At 43.7% G+C, this 17,826-nt stretch overlaps 1 protein-coding gene across 3 annotated transcripts in view; it reads right to left on the minus strand.

Annotated features, from left to right (window-relative positions):
• LOC140205075 (proline-rich protein 5-like) overlaps positions 1 to 17,826 on the minus strand; it is a 129,675-nt gene that overhangs the window by 17,527 nt on the left and 94,322 nt on the right. For 2 of the 3 annotated variants that reach the window (XM_072272227.1, XM_072272230.1), the window contains exons 5-8: positions 17,018 to 17,075; positions 13,839 to 13,930; positions 8,393 to 8,533; positions 741 to 879 (exon numbers count right to left, since the gene is read on the minus strand). In XM_072272227.1, coding sequence (XP_072128328.1) covers positions 741 to 879; positions 8,393 to 8,533; positions 13,839 to 13,930; positions 17,018 to 17,075 — 430 coding nt within the window. The remainder of the gene's footprint in view (positions 1 to 740; positions 880 to 8,392; positions 8,534 to 13,838; positions 13,931 to 17,017; positions 17,076 to 17,826) is intronic. The other variant, XM_072272228.1, reaches the window with a different exon arrangement.

Below are 17,826 nucleotides of genomic sequence, written 5' to 3' on the forward strand. Positions count from 1 at the left end.
TTCACAGGTGCTGCTGAAACGACTGAACATTTTCAGTACTTTCTGCTTTACTTTACATGCAGTGGTTCCTTGAAAAACTAAACACACTGACGGACTGAATGAGGGACCTGACACTGTATTGACCCACTGCCAAATAACTGAGCTCCAAATAAAAAAATACATTCGATCCTTTATTACAAAACCAGCAAAGACGAGAGATTAAAATTAGCGAGATCAGAATTAGCGTAATAAGTGGAATATGCAAAGTAAGCAAATAACTGGTCAACAAAAATATCCAAACCCTGCTCAGTCCATCTCTAACTAAACTAATGGCACAAAGGGTGAATATGTAACTATGTCCATTTACTCCCACCACACCCCAACTCACGTGACGGAGTACCGTAACCCAACACAAACATGCAGCACAAAATGCAGTACAGACAGAAAATAGATACATGGCTCCTACACTAGACTCTCAGCATCTGCTATATCTTTCTTTTGTCCAAAATGAGTACTAAATGGGCTCATCACATTAGCTTAAAATTCCAACAGTCAGTGCTTAGAAATAATAGAAGTCATTAAAGCCTTACATCCACAAGTTTTTAAGAAATGCTTAAGTTGAAAGCTGTAATGGAGATGAAGTAATTCAGCAAAGATGAGGTAACAGCCTCATTCACAGTTACCAAGATATTGAAGGTGCCAAAGAATATTTACTCTCTCTCTCATGTCTCGCCAACAAGTGATAGAAGTCATTGACGTACCAAGTAAGCAGACAGTGTTTGTGATGCTCCTGTCCCTGGGGAGGAATTCATACAAGCCCAGATATGGAGAGACCACCAACTGTACCAAATGTTCCAGCTGGATGTATTCCTCAGTCGGTCCTTTAGGCTCATGAGCACCCTGGTAGAAAAAGCACCAGCAAAAGTACAAAAACGTCAGGCAGATGCTGAAACAAGAACAGGAAATTTCAGAAATACTCAGCAGATCAAGCAGTGTTTGTGAAAGGAAAAACAATTGAAGATCCCTCATCAAAACCCTCCGATTCCCTGCAACTGCAGTCTTTTTTTTATTTTCATGCTTTTCCAATTAACTTTAATTTGGTAAAACTGCTTGCACATGAAGTGGTTCAAAATGTTGCTCAAAAACATTCGCGAATACGTCAAACTTTCAAGCGTTATGCTGGATTTCTTCAGGGTGAGTGAGTTCACAGCGTGCCTGGCAAGAGACCAAAGACCCTGCTGATGTGCTGCTGAGCGAATGGAACAAAGACTTTGTGGGGTTCAGCCTAGAACAAGCACCACACACACAGTACTGCCAGACTTACTGAGTGTTTCCTGACTTTTGCTCTTACTTCATAAAATATAAAAGTTTTGAACTGTTGTTATGAAGCAAACTGCATTGGAGTAATATTCCTGCATGCTCTTCTGCTCGCCTCTCATGGAATATGTGACCCGGCCCTGGACAGCTGTCCCTTCTGTGAAATGGGACTTCCCTTCACCTTCCCAACTTGTGTGACAAAGGACAATGGTTTTCCCTCTCCAAGGAAGAAGGATGGAAACAGAAGTCATCAGAATTAAGCTGGTGAAAACTGAGAGTGTAAAGCTTTTCAAGAGTTGAAATCAGCAGTATTGGCAACAAACACTCAACAGCTCAGGCAGTATCTAAGGAACAGAGTTAACGTTTCAGGGCACAGATACTGTCTGAGATCAGAGTGTTGCTAACAGCTGCATGCTCTTAACAGAGACACTAATAACACCTCCAGTTCCTCTCTCCAATCAATAACTTCCCTTCTCTAGAAACCTATCTGAAAGTGCATGTCTTGGCCTTATCTGAAATATCTGCACCTCTTTGGGAAGCCAACCGGAATTATCTTTCTCTCGGACCTTCACCACAAACATCCCCTTCCTTCATCTCTAACTGGCCCAATATAGGCCCTCACCAGTAACTGCTCCATCTCCAATAAACAAGGGTAACTCTGTCCCTCCCCCATCAATAACCTCGGGATTACTGCCTGTGCCACGCGACAGTGAGTATAGGAATAGAGTGAGGTGGAGGATAAATGTGTGGCTGAGGGATTGGAGCAAGGGGCAGGGATTCAGATTTCTGGATCATTGGGACCTCTTTTGGGGCAGGCCTGACCTGTACAAAAAGGACAGGTTGCACTTGAATCCCAGGGGGACCAATATCCTGGCAGGGAGGTTTGCTAAGGCTACTGGGGAGAGCTTAAACTAAAATTGCTGGGGGGTGGGAACCGAACTGAAGAGATGGAGGAAGGGGCAGTTGGGTCACAAAGAGAGAAAGCTTGGAGACAGTGTGAGAGGGAGGATAGGCAGGTGATGGTTTGAGATGTGTCTATATTATGGCAAGGAGTATAAAGAACAAAGCGGATGAACTTAGAGTGTGGATCAGTACTTGGAGTTATGATGTTGTGGCCATTACAGAGACTCGGAGGCTCAGGGGCAGGAATGGCTACTTAGAGTACCAGGCTTTAGATGCTTCAGAAAGGACAGGGAGGGAGGCAAAACAGGTGGTGAAGTAGCACTGCTGATCAGAGATAGTGTCACAGCTTCAGAAAAGGTGGACGTCATGGAGGGATTGTCTACGGAGTCTCTGAGGGTGGAGGTTAGGAACAGCAAGGGGTCAATAACTCAACTGGATGTTTTTTATAGATCACCTAATAGAAACAGGACATTGAGGAGCAGATAGGGAGACAGATTCTGGAAAGATGCAATAATTACAGGGTTGTCGTGGTGGGAAATTTTAATTTCCCCAATATTGATTGGCATCTCCCTAGAGCAAGGGGTTTAGATGGGGTGGAGTTTGTTAGGTGTGTTCTGGAAGGTTTCCTGACACAATATGTAGATAAGCCTACAAGAGGAGAGATGGTACTTGATCTGGTATTGGGAAATGAACCTGGTCAGGTGTCAGGTCTCTCAGTGGGAGAGCATTTTAGAGATAGTGATCACAATTCCATATCCTTTGGAAAGGGATAGGAACAGACAAGTTAGGAAATCGTTTAATTGGAATAAGGGGAAATATGAAGCTATCAGGCAGGTACTTGGAAGCATAAATTGGGAAAAGATGTTGTCAGGGAAATATACGGCAGAAATGTGGCAAACGTTCAGGGGATACTTGTGTGGTGTTCTGCACAGGTACATTCCAATGAGACAGGGAAAGGATGGTAGGGTACAGGAACCATGGTGTACAAAAGCTGTAGAAAATCTAGTCAAGAAGAAAAAAAGAGCTTACGAAAGGTTCAAAAAACTAGGTAATGATAGAGATCTAGAAAATTATAAGGCTAGCAGGAAGGAGATTTCCTAGCCTGAAAGCCTAGGACTCTTTTCAAAAAGGCTTTCTTGAGCCAACAAATTTTTCCCTTCTAGGGCGTGTATCCAACAACCATCCTCTCTAGGATCCTGTTAGAACAGGTCTTAAATTCCTAGGGAATCCCTTAAACAGCTGCCAGTGCCAAGCCACAGGATGTCACAAAGAGAGATATTGTTCCAGCACTTGTGAATCCAGAGTTAGGAATTATATTTGGGCTTTGTAACTGACAGCTCTAAGACAGAGATTTGAATTCTCTTTGTAGCAAGCTCCATCTTTAACAGATGAGGTAACATGAAGCCCAGCTCAGGATGAAGAAAAATAGCAAAGCTGCAGTTTTATTGACTGGCATCATCATCATCATTACATGTCATGCCAAATGATGTAGGCAATCATGGTCTCATGAACATGATTGTTCTTGGCAAATTTCGACAAAAACGGCTTGCCTTCTTCTGGCCAGTGTCTTTACAAGGCTGGTGACCCCATACATTATCAGACTGCCCGCCTGGCATCAGTGGTCCCATAACCAGGACTATGATATGCACCGGCTACTCATAGGACCAGCCACCACCTGCTCCCATTGGCTTCCCGTGACCCTAATCAGGGAGGGTGGTGCTGTTAGCAGGTGCTACACCTTGCCCAAGGGAGACCTGCAGGCCAGTGGAGGGAAGGGGTGTCCTACACCTCCTTTGGTGGAGACATATCCGCTTGTTTTATTGGCACCTCCTGGAAAAGGGAGCTATCCACTTCTTCCTAATGTGAGGTCTAGTCCCACAGCAGGTGGTTGACCATCAATCCAGTGAAATATGAAATATATCACTGTGATTCCAGATATACAACATCTTCCTTGCCATGTGCTCACAATCTTTGAGCACCCTCCTATGCCTCTTGGCTTTTAATCGCCCGCCAGGTTTAAAATAGGACATATGAGAATTATGTGTGTTGCTTAAAGTATGAGATCTTTTTGTAGGGCCCTTTCCTATTGCAAATTTCTCAGTTTCAATCAAGCTCTGTGGATCAGTTTCTCCCCCTACATTACATACAAAACTCCTCAGTTATTCAGGACATCCTGCTTTTGGACTGTTGCCAGCTTCTAATCCACTTCAAAGCATTCGGGCGGATGTCTTCTGAGGATAAGTTGAGCAAGCTAGGGTTATTCCCCTTGGAGGAAGGAGGATGAGAGGTGATGATAGAGGAGTCCAAGATAATAGGAGGCATAGATAAAGTGGACAGCCAGAAACTTTTTCTCAGGGTGAAAATAGCTAATATGTGGAGGCATAGTTTTAAGGTGATTGGAGGAAAGTATAGTGGGGGGTGGGGAATGTCAGAGGTAGTTGTGGCTGCTTGGAATGCAACGCCTGGGATGGTGATAGAGGCAGATACATTAGGGACATTTAAGAAACTCTTAGGTAGGTAAATGGATGAGAGAGAAATGGAGGGCTTTGGGGGAGGGAAGGGTTAGATGGATTTTAGAGTAGGTTTGTAAAAGGGCAGCTCAACATCATGGGCTGAAGAGCCTTTACTGTGCTGTAGTGTTCTCTGTTCAAAAGTGAGGGGAATGATTTTCACCATCAATGTGGTTATGTAAATGGTATATTAATAGGTTTTATTTTCTATTTTTGCCTGCTGCATGTTTATATCAGTTTAAAGTAAACAGAGTTTGTTGTCAGCTTGTGCATTTGTGTGCGTTTTATTCATTTCCTATTTTATTTGCAATTGTCAGTGCACGTATGCATGAGGGACTGTGTGTGTTCAGGCGTGCTTGTGAGGCCGTACATATGTGATTCTGTATTTCTGCGGGTCAGTACTCTTGTTTACGTGAGTTGGTGTTAGTCATGGTGCAAATTTGTGGAATTTGTGATGGCCAGGCGGTTGGGTGTATTTAAGGCAGAGATTGATAGGTTCTTGGTTGGACATGACATCGAAGGTTACAGGGAGCAGACCGGCAACTGGGGTTGAGGAGGAGATAGGAAAAGGATTGAATGGCAGAGCACACTCGATGGGCCAGATGGCCTAATTCTGCTCCTATGTCTTATGGTCTTATGTGTGTCTAAGCTTTAGCGTGCTTATGTGCATGTGTGAATGTCATTATACACTTGTGTGCATGAGAGAGAGAGAGAGAGAGAGAGAGATGAGGTTTGGTTTCCCCTCCTGGAATACCTCAGCCACTGGCTCCCAGATGAAACTGAATGGTTGTCAGGAAGTGCAGCACATTCAGTGTCATTGGATCTGCTACGCAACAAGGAACCAAAAGTGACAGAGTGAAAAAGAGAAAAATGGAATACGGAAAACCTGGGCAGGGGGTGACCCAACCAGATTTGGGGCCACCTGTGTCTGATGTATGGGGAACCCCAGGGTGACTGCTACATTTTGAATCAAAACCTGGAGAAGTTAAAATACAAATACTCATTCAGAATCAGAATCAGGTTTAATATCACTGGCATATAGAAACATAGAAACATAGAAAATAGGTGCAGGAGTAGGCCATTTGGCCCTTCGAGCCTGCACCGCCATTCAGTATGATCATGGCTGATCACCCAACTCAGAACCCTGCACCAGCCTTCCCTCCATACCCTCTGATCCCTTTAGCCACAAAGGCCATATCTAACTCCCTCTTAAATATAGCCAATGAACTGGCCTCAACTGTTTCCTGTGGCAGAGAATTCCACAGATTCACCACTCTCTGTGTGAAGAAGTTTTTCCTAATCTCGGTCCTAAAAGGCTTCCCCTTTATCCTCAAACTGTGATCCCTCGTTCTGCACTTCCCCAACATCGGGAACAATCTTCCTGCATCTAGCCTGTCCAATCCCTTTAGGATTTTATACGTTTCAATCAGATCCCGCTTCAATCTTCTAAATTCCAATGAGTATAAGCCTAGTTCATCCAGTCTTTCATCATATGAAAGTCCTGCCATCCCAGGAATCAATCTGGTGAACCTTCTTAGTACTCCCTCTATGGCAAGGATGTCTTTCTTCAGATTAGGGGACCAAAACTGCACACAATACTCCAGGTGTGGTCTCACCAAGGCCTTGTACAACTGCAGTAGTACCTCCCTGATCCTGTACTCGAATCCTCTTGCTATAAATGCCAGCATACCATTCGCCTTTTTCACCGCCTGCTGTACCTGCATGCCCACTTTCAATGACTGGTGTATAATGACACCCAGGTCTCGTTGCACCTCCCCTTTTCCTAATCAGCCACCATTCAGATAATAATCTGTTTTCCTGTTTTTGCCACCAAAGTGGATAACTTCACATTTATCCACATTAAATTGCATCTGCCATGAATTTGCCCACTCACCTAACCTATCCAAGTCACCCTGCATCCTCTTAGCAGCCTCCTCACAGCTAACACTGCCGCCCAGCTTCGTGTCATCCGCAAACTTTGTTGTTTTGCAGCAGTAGTACAATGCAATACATAATACGGAAGAAACGGGGATGGTGCTGGAGGATTGGCGTATTGCTCATGTTGTTCCATTGTTTAAAAAGGGTTCTAAGAGTAAACCTAGCAATTGTCGGCCTGTGAGTTTGACATCAGCGGCGGGTAAATTGATGGAAAGTATTCTTAGAGATGGTATATATAATTATCTGGATAGACAGGGTCTGATTAGGAACAGTCAACATGGATTTCTGCGTGGAAGGTCATATTTGACAAATCTTATTCAATTTTTTGAAGAGGTTACTAGGAAAGTTGACGAGGGTAAAGCGGTGGATGTTGTCTATATGGACTTCAGTAAGGCCTTTGACAAGGTTCCACATTGAAGGTTAGTTAGGAAGGTTCAATCGTTAGGTATTAATATTGAAGTAGTAAAATGGATTCAGCAGTGACTGGATGGGAGACGCCAGACAGTAGTTGTGGATAACCGTTTGTCAGATTGGAGGCCGGTGACTAGTGGTGTGCCTCAGGGATCTGTACTGGGTCCAATGTTGTTTATCATATACGTTAATGATCTGGATGATGGGGTGGTAAATTGGATTACTAAGTATGCAGATGATACTAAGGTAGGTGGTGTTGTGGATAATGAAGTAGGCCTTCAAAGCTTGTATAGATATTTAGGCCAGTTAGAAGAGTGTGCTGAAAGATAGCAGATGGAGTTTAATGCTGATAAATGTGAGGTGCTACATTTTGGTAGGACGAATCAAAATAGGACATACATAGTAAATGGTAGGGCATTGAAGAATGCAGTAGAACAGAGGGATCTACGAATAATGGTGCATAGTTCCCTGAGGGTGGAATCTCATGTGGATAGGGTGGTGAAGAAAGCTTTTGGTGTGATGGCCTTTATAAGTCAGAGCATTGAGTATAGGAGTTGGGATGTAATGTTGAAATTGTACAAGGCATTGGTGAGGCCAAATTTGGAGTATTGTGTACAGTTTTGGTCACTGAATTATGGGAAAGATGTCAACAAAATAGAGAGAATGCAGAGAAGGTTTACTAGAATGTTACCTGGGTTTCATCACCTAAGTTACAAAGAAAGGTTGAACAATTTGGGTCTTTATTCTTTGGAGCGTAGAAGGTTGAGGGGGGACTTGATAGAGGTATTTAAAATCATGAGGGGGATAGATAGAGTTGATGTGGATAGGCTTTTTCCATTGAGAGTGGGGGAGATTCAAACAAGAGGACATGAGTTGAGAGATAAAGGGCAAAAGTTTAGGGGTAACATGAGGGGGAACTTCTTTACTCAAAGAGTGGTAGCTGTGTGGAACGAGCTTCCAGCAGAAGTGGTTGAAGCAGGTTCGATGTTGTCGTTTAAAGTTAAATTGGATAGATATATGGACAGGAAAGGAATGGAGGGTTATGGGCTGAGTGCAGGTCGGTGGGACTAGGTGAGCGTAAGAGATCGGCATGGACCAGAAGGGCTGAGATGGCCTGTTTCCGTGCTGTAATTGTTATATGGTTATAATAAAAATTATAAATAACAATAAGAAGTTTATATAAAAAATTAAATGAAATAAGTAGGACAAAAAGAAAGGAAAAATTTGTGAGGTAGTGTTCATGCCCACTGAGAAATCTAATGGTGCAGCTTGCCTTGAAAGGATCTGTGTGTTTTAACCCACTTTAACCAGAATGGGTCACATTAGGACTTTACCTGAAGCACCAGTAACATCTGTGTGATGGATGGAGGGACATCATTATGACGCTGAAGCAGCACTTGCTCCAGATTGGCCTTCAGCAGGACCAGATCTCTGAATCCAAGTAAAGCCATCTGACGAATAGTTAGTTCTTTCCCCTGGGAAAACAACCAAGCATCCCAGTCACTCTCTCAATGATCTCCTCTGGACTCAGCTGCTCTTCATTTTTGTCATCGACATAGTACAAATGCTTAATTCACTATCGCCCCTCATTGTGGTGTGAGAATTATTTTGTGGGTGTATCAAACATGTGTTTAATTATAGACCCTATTGGTATATTTTGGTCTGATGGGCATCTCTGAAGAGCCCTGCTGTCAGCAGCATATAGTACAGACCGGAAAGTGTAATGTGGTTATGACTGCCACATTATCTCTTTGGTCTCAGCCTACCTGAGATCTGCCCTTTGTTCTATTCATTCCTCCCCAGCAAACACCTTCTCCGTAACGGAAAACTAACTTGTTTTCTCTCTTTCCCAGTTCTGAGGAAGGGTCTAGCTCTTGAAACATTAGCACTATTTCTCTCTCCAAGATACTGCCTGATCTGCTGAGTGTTTTGAATATTTTCTGTTTCTAGTTCAGTTATCCATTACCTGTAGTTTTAGTTTTTAATTTAGAATAATTGCAATTCTGATTCAAGTACAGTGAAACTAAGTTGATTAATATTAGAGTTCTAAAGCAGGGAAACAGGTCTTTTGGCCCAACACATACATGCTGTCCTGAGCTAACACCATTTGCCTGTGTCTGGCCTATATCCATCTAAACCTTTCCTATCCACGTGTCCTTTAAATGTTTAAAAACTTTTAAATTGAACCTCTACCAGTGTGAAAATGGAATCCCTTAAGGTCCCATTTAAATCTTTCCCCTCTCACCTTAAACTATGCCCTGTAGTTTGAGACTCCGCAATCTTGGGAAAAAGACTTTGGTTGTGAAACTTATCTATGTCCCTCTTTGTTTTTATATAACTTTGTAAGGTCATGAAGTTCAGGGGTAGCTTGGTGTCATATTAATGCACAGGGCAGTAGCTCACAGCATCAAAACTGGGTAAAACCTCAAGTCCTCGTGCAGGATTTTGGGAGAGATTGGGACTTGCAAATTGGTACCAAATGACACAGAAGGCAAATCAACAAATAAGTTTAGTTCATTACTTTGAAATGTAATTTAATACATGGTTAATTTTAGTGAAACTATAACTCAGATCATAAAGGAGAGAGTGGATGGAAGGAGTTTTCAGGAAACATTTTAGGATGTTTTTCTGGCACAGTCAGACTGGTGACTTTAGGTTTGTACTTTCGAATACAAATGGCAAAAGAAATGGATGGAACAAGGTAGGATAAAAATATGGCAATCCCTGCAGCCCTGAGATTTTAAAACAGCCGCAACGACAGTTCTGCCAACATAACATTAACCATGTTCCGTGCCCCGGGTGTGTGTGAGGACACCATGCTGGATTTCTCACACACCATTTTCCAGATCACTGTGGAAGGAAATGACGAGCTGAGGTCCAGGTGCCGTCTCCACAGGCTCAGAGAAATTTATGTAGAATCACAAATACTTTGCAGGCACCAAAGATGGAATGCATGAGTGAAGTGTTGCTTTGGAAATGTGACACTGATTCCCATTAAAGTGACTCACAGACTCTTCTCTTCCTGTATAATTTGTATACCAATCCTGTGGGTCTCTGATGTAAGAGCTGCCACCATTAGCCCAATTGATATTGGCAGCAGAGATACAGAGGAGCAGATTGGGAGGCAGATTTTGGAAAGGTGCAAAAATAACAGGGTTGTTATCATGGGTGACTTTAACTTCCCTCATATTGATTGGCACCTGATTAGTTCCAAGGGTTTAGATGGGGCAGAGTTTGTTAAGTGTGTCCAGGACGGATTCCTGTCACAGTATGTGGATAGACTGACCTGGGGAATGCCATACTAGATCTAGTATTAGGTAACGAACTGGGTGAGGTCACAGATCTCTCAGTGGGTGAGCATCTGGGGGACAGCGACCACCACTCCCTGGCCTTTAGCATTATCATGGAAAAGGATAGAATCAGAGAGGACAGGAAAATTTTTAATTAGGGAAGGGCAAATTATGATGCTATAAGGCTAGAACTTGCGGGTGTGAACTGGGATGATGTTTTTGCAGAGAAATGTACTATGGACATGTGGTTGATGTTTAGAGATCTCTCTTGGAAGAAGGCAGCATACATGAGGTTTAGGAAGCAAGGATCAGATGGGTCTATTGAGGAATATAGGGAAGCAAGAAAGGAGCTTAAGAAGGGGCTGAGAAGAGCAAGAAGGGGGCATGAGAAGGCCTTGGTAAGTAGGGTAAAGGAAAACCCCAAGGCATTCTTTAACTATGTGAAGAACAAAAGGATGACAGGAGTGAAGGTAGAACTGATTAGAGATAAAGTTGGGAAGATGTGCCTGGAGGCTGTGGAAGTGAGCGAGGTCCTCAATGAATACTTCTCTTCGGTATTCACCAATGAGAGGGAACTTGATGATGGTGAGGACAATAATAGTGAGGTTGATGTTCTGCATCATGTTGATATTAAGGGAGAGGAGGTGTTGGAGTTGTTAAAATACATTAGGATGGATAAGTCCCCGGGGCCTGACAGAATATTCCCCAGGCTGCTCCATGAGGCGAGGGAAGAGATTGCTGAGCCTCTGGCTAGGATCTTTATGTCCTCATTATCCACGGGAATGGTACCGGAGGATTGGAGGGAGGCGAATGTTGTCCCCTTGTTCAAAAAAGGTAGTAGGGATAGTCTTTGTAATTATAGACCAGTGAGCCTTACGTTTGTGGTGGGAAAGCTGTTGGAAAAGATTCTTAGAGATAGGATCTATGGGCATTTGGAGAATCATGGTCTGATCAGGGACAGTCAGCATGGCTTTGTGAAGGGCAGATCATGTCTAACAAGCCTGATAGAGTTCTTTGAGGAGGTGACCAGGCATATAGATGAGGGTACTGCAGTGGATGTGGTCTATATGGATTTTAGTAAGGCATTTGACAAGGTTCCACACAGTAGGCTTATTCAGAAAGTCAGAAGGCATGGGATCCAGGGAAGTTTGGCCAGGTGGATTCAGAATTGGCTTGCCTGCAGAAGGCAGAGGGTCATGGTGGAGGGAGTACATTCAGATTGGAGGATTGTGACTAGTGGTGTCCCACAAGGATCTGTTCTGGGACCTCAACTGTTCGTGATTTTTATTAACGACCTGGATGTGGGGGTAGAAGGGTGGGTTGGCAAGTTTGCAGCCGACACAAAGGTTGGTGGTGTTGTAGATAGTGTAGAGGATTGTCGAAGATTGCAGAGAGAAATTGATAGGATGTAGAAGTGGGCTGAGAAGTGGCAGATGGAGTTCAACCCGGAGAAGTATGAAGTGGTACACTTTGGAAGGACAAATTCCAAGGCAGAGTACAAAGTAAATGGCAGGATACTTGGTAGTGTGGAGGAGCAGAGGGATCTCGGGGTACATGTCCACAGGTCCCTGAAAGTTGCCTCACAGGTAGATAGGGTAGTTAAGAAAGTTTATGGGGTGTTAGCTTTCATAAATCGAGGGATAGAGTTTAAGAGTCGCGATGTAATGATGCAGCTCTATAAAACTCTAGTTAGGCCACACTTGGAGTACTGTGTCCAGTTCTGGTCGCCTCACTATAGGAAGGATGTTGAAGCATTGGAAAGGGTACAGAGGAGATTTACCAGGATGCTGCCTGGTTTAGAGAGTATGCATTATGATCAGAGATTAAGGGAGCTAGGGCTTTACTCTTTGGAGAGAAGGAGGATGAGAGGAGACATGATAGAGGTATACAAGATAATAAGAGGAATAGATAGAGTGGATAGCCAGCGCCTCTTCCCCAGGGTACCACTGCTCAATACAAGGGGATACTCAGAGTGGTTGGTGCGTGGAATACACTGCCTGAGTCAGTGGTGAAGGCAGATACACTCGTGAAGTTTAAGAGACTACTAGACAGGTATATGGAGGAATTTAAGGTGGGGGGTTATATGGGAGGCAGGGTTTGAGGGTCGGCACAACATTGTGGGCCGAAGGGCCTGTAATGTGCTGTACTATTCTATGTTCTATGTTCAATGGAGTATTTTTGTAAATCATTTGAAAGAATGGTGGTCCAAGAACTGGATCACATAATACTTCTCATCAATTTGTCACCCTCATCAGGGGGAGTCAGTCACTAGTTATTCTCAGATTGGTACTGAGAAGCTCAAGTCTGTTCATCAGCCAAAAGAACCACATTTGTAATTCCTTCCTCTTCATAGCAGTTCTGTGGCTTCTTAATGCTTTCACTCTAGTTCCTGTGATGATTTACTAAGCCAGTGTGGAAAGTGCCTTCGATGGGGCAGGTGGCAGCTGAGGGGATGGCTCATTTAGTAGTTTGTGAGTGGTCTCCTTTAAATGGAGCTTCTGCGTGCTCCTGATGCACGGACATGAGCTTCTCCTTTTCCACTTTGAGCAGCCGTGGGCCAGATCCCCCAGGGATGTTGCATTTCTTCAACGGGGGAGCACATCCTTGAATCTTTTTCTCTGCCTGGTGATCTCTTGCCATGACAGAACTCAATGCCTAGGGTCGGGCATGCGAATGACGTGGCCTGCCTAACGTAATCCAATGAAGGAAACTAGGGTCTCCCTCCCGGGGAGGTTGGTCGGGGAGGTGATACTGACATTGGTTTACTAATCCACCCTGTCATTTTTGAGATGGCATCGGTGGTAGTTTCCAATACAATGAGATGCTTGTTGTAGATCGTCTAGGACTCAGAAACACATAGGGACCTCTGCTGCCAAGTAGGCTGTGAACTTTGTGCCAGATCTGAGGTTTTGATTTCTGAGTTATTTTTTCCCAGCTGACCAAAGGCCTCGTTAGCTCATTGAAGGTGATAATAAACTTTATCATCAACGTCTGGCTTCACTACCAGGTGACTCTAGAGAGATGGGAAGTGGCCCACATTTCCCAGGGTCTTCTGGAGAACCTTCATTGCCGGAAGGCAGTGTGATACAGCAGGGACAGGTTGGTATAGGACCATGCTCTTGTATATGTTAAACATATGGCTTGTTCTTTAGAATATATTAGTGAAAGTGTTGAAATGGTTTGAAGTTTGGCCTCTGAGCATGTGTGAAGGCAAACAACATCTGCAGTCTGCAACTCAGCTACTGAGTATGAGGTAAATGAGGGATTTGAGTGAAATCACTGTAGATTGAACATTCATGTGCGTGCATGTATGCACACACACATACAAAATGTGTGCACATGTCCACGGATGTACATACATTCTGTAAAACTGCAGTGTATACTTTGCTGACACTTGATCACAATCGAGAATGCTAAAATGTTCACCAACCTTCCCTTCACCAGATCTTACCCATTATTAACCTTTAACTAATGTGTGCTCACTCCTTACCTGTACAGGGTAAAATATGGCCTGTAGCATGGGTAGGATTTCAGTAAAAAAATGATCCCATATTCTTGTTAAAGCTTCTAAAAGATTTTCACCTAGAACAGAAAAGAGATGGGGCCAAAAATGTCATTTTGGAGCAGTAGAACTTGACTAGTGGAAACTAATTAATGTCAAACCAACTTTGCTCAACTAATTCTATGTCCCTTGTCATCTTAAATGGAGGGTGTGAACACTGAAATATTAAAGAAAAGAGAAAAACATTGAATTGCTTAGTGTTAAATGCAACACTTTTCTCTTTTCTCTGCTGAATGCAGGGTGAATCACAGCCCAGACCTAGGCTAGTACCCCAGTGAGTCATTGAGTGAAAGGTTAAATTGCAGTTCTCTTTGCAAAATATTCTCCAGAACATTTTCAAGAACGGTATTTAAGCTCTAACTCTAGCATTATCCATTAAACAACATGACCAAAATAGTTGATACAGTCTCTCTGCACCATGACCAAGCCTGCACGAGTAAACTGAGATCATCCTAATCGTACAGCTGACACAATGTGAAGACAGCATTGCAGGGTGGATTGCAACTGAGCTCTCAGTTGAAAGGATCTGTCTGCACAAAGTAACCATGCTTGTAGTCTATTCTAAATGTGTGTACTAACATGACTGACAATATTAAGTATTTGAGGCTGAAAAGGCACAGTGGAGTTCTTCCAGTCAGTGCTGTTTTCAGTCATTGTTGATTATAGTGGTTTATTGCAATCTGAAACCCACCAGTTATAATGATCACAATGATTAGAAGGGGATGATTCGAATTAAGCTTATTAGTTAGGCTGCATTGCATCACTGACTACAGTTTAATGCAGCCTGGGCGGAAGGCAGGCCACCAGCTCTCTGTTATCAAAGCTGAGACTGACACCCTGTAAGAGGAGCTTGGAGTCATTTATCCTCTGGGCTCCAGTGGCCAGACATCTGCCTGAATCCTATTGCCGTCTCTCCTTTGGCTCAGTATCTGTTGAAGCTAATTAACAAATAGATACCTTGATATCTAATGTCTGGAAGCCTAATTGTAGTACATTCAAGATACGTTTCAAACTTGGACTCACTAAATATTTGTCTTCAAGCTGCCTTAAAGTGACAGGGACTTGTGGGACATAACTGCAGCTGGCTACTCTGCATTGAATTACAATACCTTAAATATTTAGCAATCTCACTTTACACAGGGACATGCAGTTTATCTCTTGCAACACACACACACACACACACACACACAAAATGCTAGAGGAACTCAGCAGGCTAGGCAGCATCTGTGGAAAAGAGTAAATCGATGTTTTGGGCCGAGACCCTTCATCAGGACTGGAGGCAAAAGGTGAGAGGTCAGAGTAAGAAGGTGGGGGGAGGGAAGGAAAAATACAATGTAGTAGGTGATAGGTCAAACTTGGAGAGGGGGACTAGGAAAGGACAGAAGGCCATGGAAGAAAGGAAAGGGGGAGGAGCACAAGAGGGAGGCGGCAATGGACAGTCAAGGAGATAAAGTGAGAGAGGAAAATGGGAATGGGGAATGGTGATGGAGAGGGGGAGTGGGCCATTACCGGAAGTTCAAGAAATCAACGTTCATGCCGTCAGGTTGGAGGCGACCCAGACGGAATATAAGGTGTTGCTCCTCCAACCTGAGTGTGGCCTCTTTGCAGCAGTAGACACAGTAGATGAACCCAACAGATTCACAGGTGAAATATCGCCTCACCTGGAAGGACTGTTTAGGGCCCTGAATGGTGGTGAGGGAGGAGGTGCAGCACTTGTTCTGCTTGCAAGGATAAGTGCCAGGAGGGATATCAGGGGAGGGATGAATGGACAAGGGAGTCACATAGGGGAGCGATCCCTGCAGAAAGCAGAAAGTTGGGGGAGGGCAAGACGTGCTTGGTGGTGGGATCTCATTGGAGATTGCAGAAGTTACGGACAATTATCCCTGGTGGGATGGTGGAAGGGCAGACATGTGTGAAATGGAAGAGATGTGGGTGAGAACAGCGTCCGGTGATCCTGGTGTGGCCTCCTGTATATCAGTGAGACCCGATGTAGATTGGGAGACCACTTTGCTGAGCATCTACACTCCGTCTGGCAGAAAAAGCAACATCTCCCAAAGGCTACCTATTTAAATTCTACCTCCCATTCCCATTCCTAAATGTCAGTCCACAGCCTCCTCTACTGCCGCAATGAGGCCATACTCAGGTTGGAGGAGCAACACCTTTTATTCCATCTGGGTAACCTCCAACCTCATAGCATGAACGTTGATTTCTCAAACTTCCGGTAATGGCACCCCTCCCCCCATCACCATTCCTCATCCCCTTTTCCCGCTCTCACCTCATCTCCTTACCTGCCCATCGCTTCCCTCTGTTGCTTCACCCCTCCCTTTCTTCCATGGCCTTCTGTTCTCTCATATCAGATTTCCCCTTCTCCAGCTCTTTATCCCTTTTACCAGTCGGTTTCCCAGCTCTTTACTTCACCCCCTCCTCTCTTCCAGTTTCACCAATCACTTACTACCTTGTATTTCTTTCTAATCTCCTCCCACCTTCTTACTGACTTCTAATCTTTTTTCTCCAGTCCTGATGAAGGGTCTTGGCCGGAAATGTCGACTCTTTATTCTTTTCCATAGACGCTGTCTGCCCTGCTGAGTTCCTCCAGTATTTGGTGCGTTGGTTGGATTTCCAACATCTGCAGATGTTCTCTAGTTTATCTGTTGTGATCCCAGTGAGTGTGTTTATCAGACAGGGCAACATTAATAGTTTAATTACAACCTCATGCTGCTTCATTCAGACTGAAATGAAATGAATATGGTCTACTGATTAGGGAACGATAGAGTCAGCACAGGGAGAATTGGATTATCTAATAATTTGAATTAAGCAATGAGACAAGCCCTGCAAAGGAGACTTGAATTATCAAAGTAATGGAATTTTCAGTTAGTTTTGATTTAATGACTTTGTATTGAGCTTAAAATCAATTCACTTGGCCTTGGAGCTAAGAAACTATGACAGGCAGAAAATTGTCCTCTGTCATGTTGGCTAAACTCCCGATCTAGTTTTAGAGGAATACGGAGCTCTGCTTCTAAAGTTTGGTTCCATTGAGGTCATCTCCATTCAATCTTCAGACCTGAAGCTTCAGTCCATTTCTTTTTTTTTACTGACACCATACTGACCTTCACACACGCGCATCTTTTCTTCCATCAAGATCAGGCCTTTTGAAAGAAGATGGTTCTGTCAAGAAAAAAAATAAAATGAATGACCCAACATTTCTACCAAATAAAACTAGGTTTTGTATATGACATATGAAAGTTACGTATCATCTTTTTAATGACAGAATTGGTATTCTTCCAGTGCCTTGGCCAATATTTATTCTTTATAGAGCATTGATTAAATATCAATAAGCCAGATTAAATCGATTTAATTTAATATCTGGGGGCTGTACAGTGGACAAATAGACTGGTACATGTCCTGCTTTATGATATTGACTGTATTTCAAAGGTAGTTGGTCTTTGTACATCACAACGTTGTGAAAAGCACTACCACTTTCAGCTTTCTGCAGGGATCGCTCCCTACGTGACTCCCTTGTCCTTTCGTCCCTCCCACTGATCTCCCTCCTGGCACTTATCCTTGCAAGCGGAACAAGTGCTACACCTGCCCCTACACCTCCTCCGTCTCTACCATTCAGGGCAAAGAACAATCCTTCTAGGTGAGGCAAAACTTCAACTGTGAGTCTGTTGGGGTCATCTATTGTATCCAGTGCTCCTGGTGTGGCCTCTTGTATATCGATGAGATATAGATTGGGAGACTGCTTCGCTGAGCACCCATGCTCGGTCTGCCAGAAGAAGTGGGATCCTTCAGTGGCCACCCATCTTAATTTCACTTCCCATTCCCATTCCGATATGTCATTCCATTGCCTCCTCCATTGTCTCAATGAGGCCACACTCAGGTTGGAGGATCAATATCTTATATTCCGTCTGGGAAG

The sequence above is a fragment of the Mobula birostris genome, chromosome 11 (genome assembly GCF_030028105.1).
Source record: "Mobula birostris isolate sMobBir1 chromosome 11, sMobBir1.hap1, whole genome shotgun sequence".
In the NCBI taxonomy this organism is placed as follows: domain Eukaryota; kingdom Metazoa; phylum Chordata; class Chondrichthyes; order Myliobatiformes; family Myliobatidae; genus Mobula; species Mobula birostris.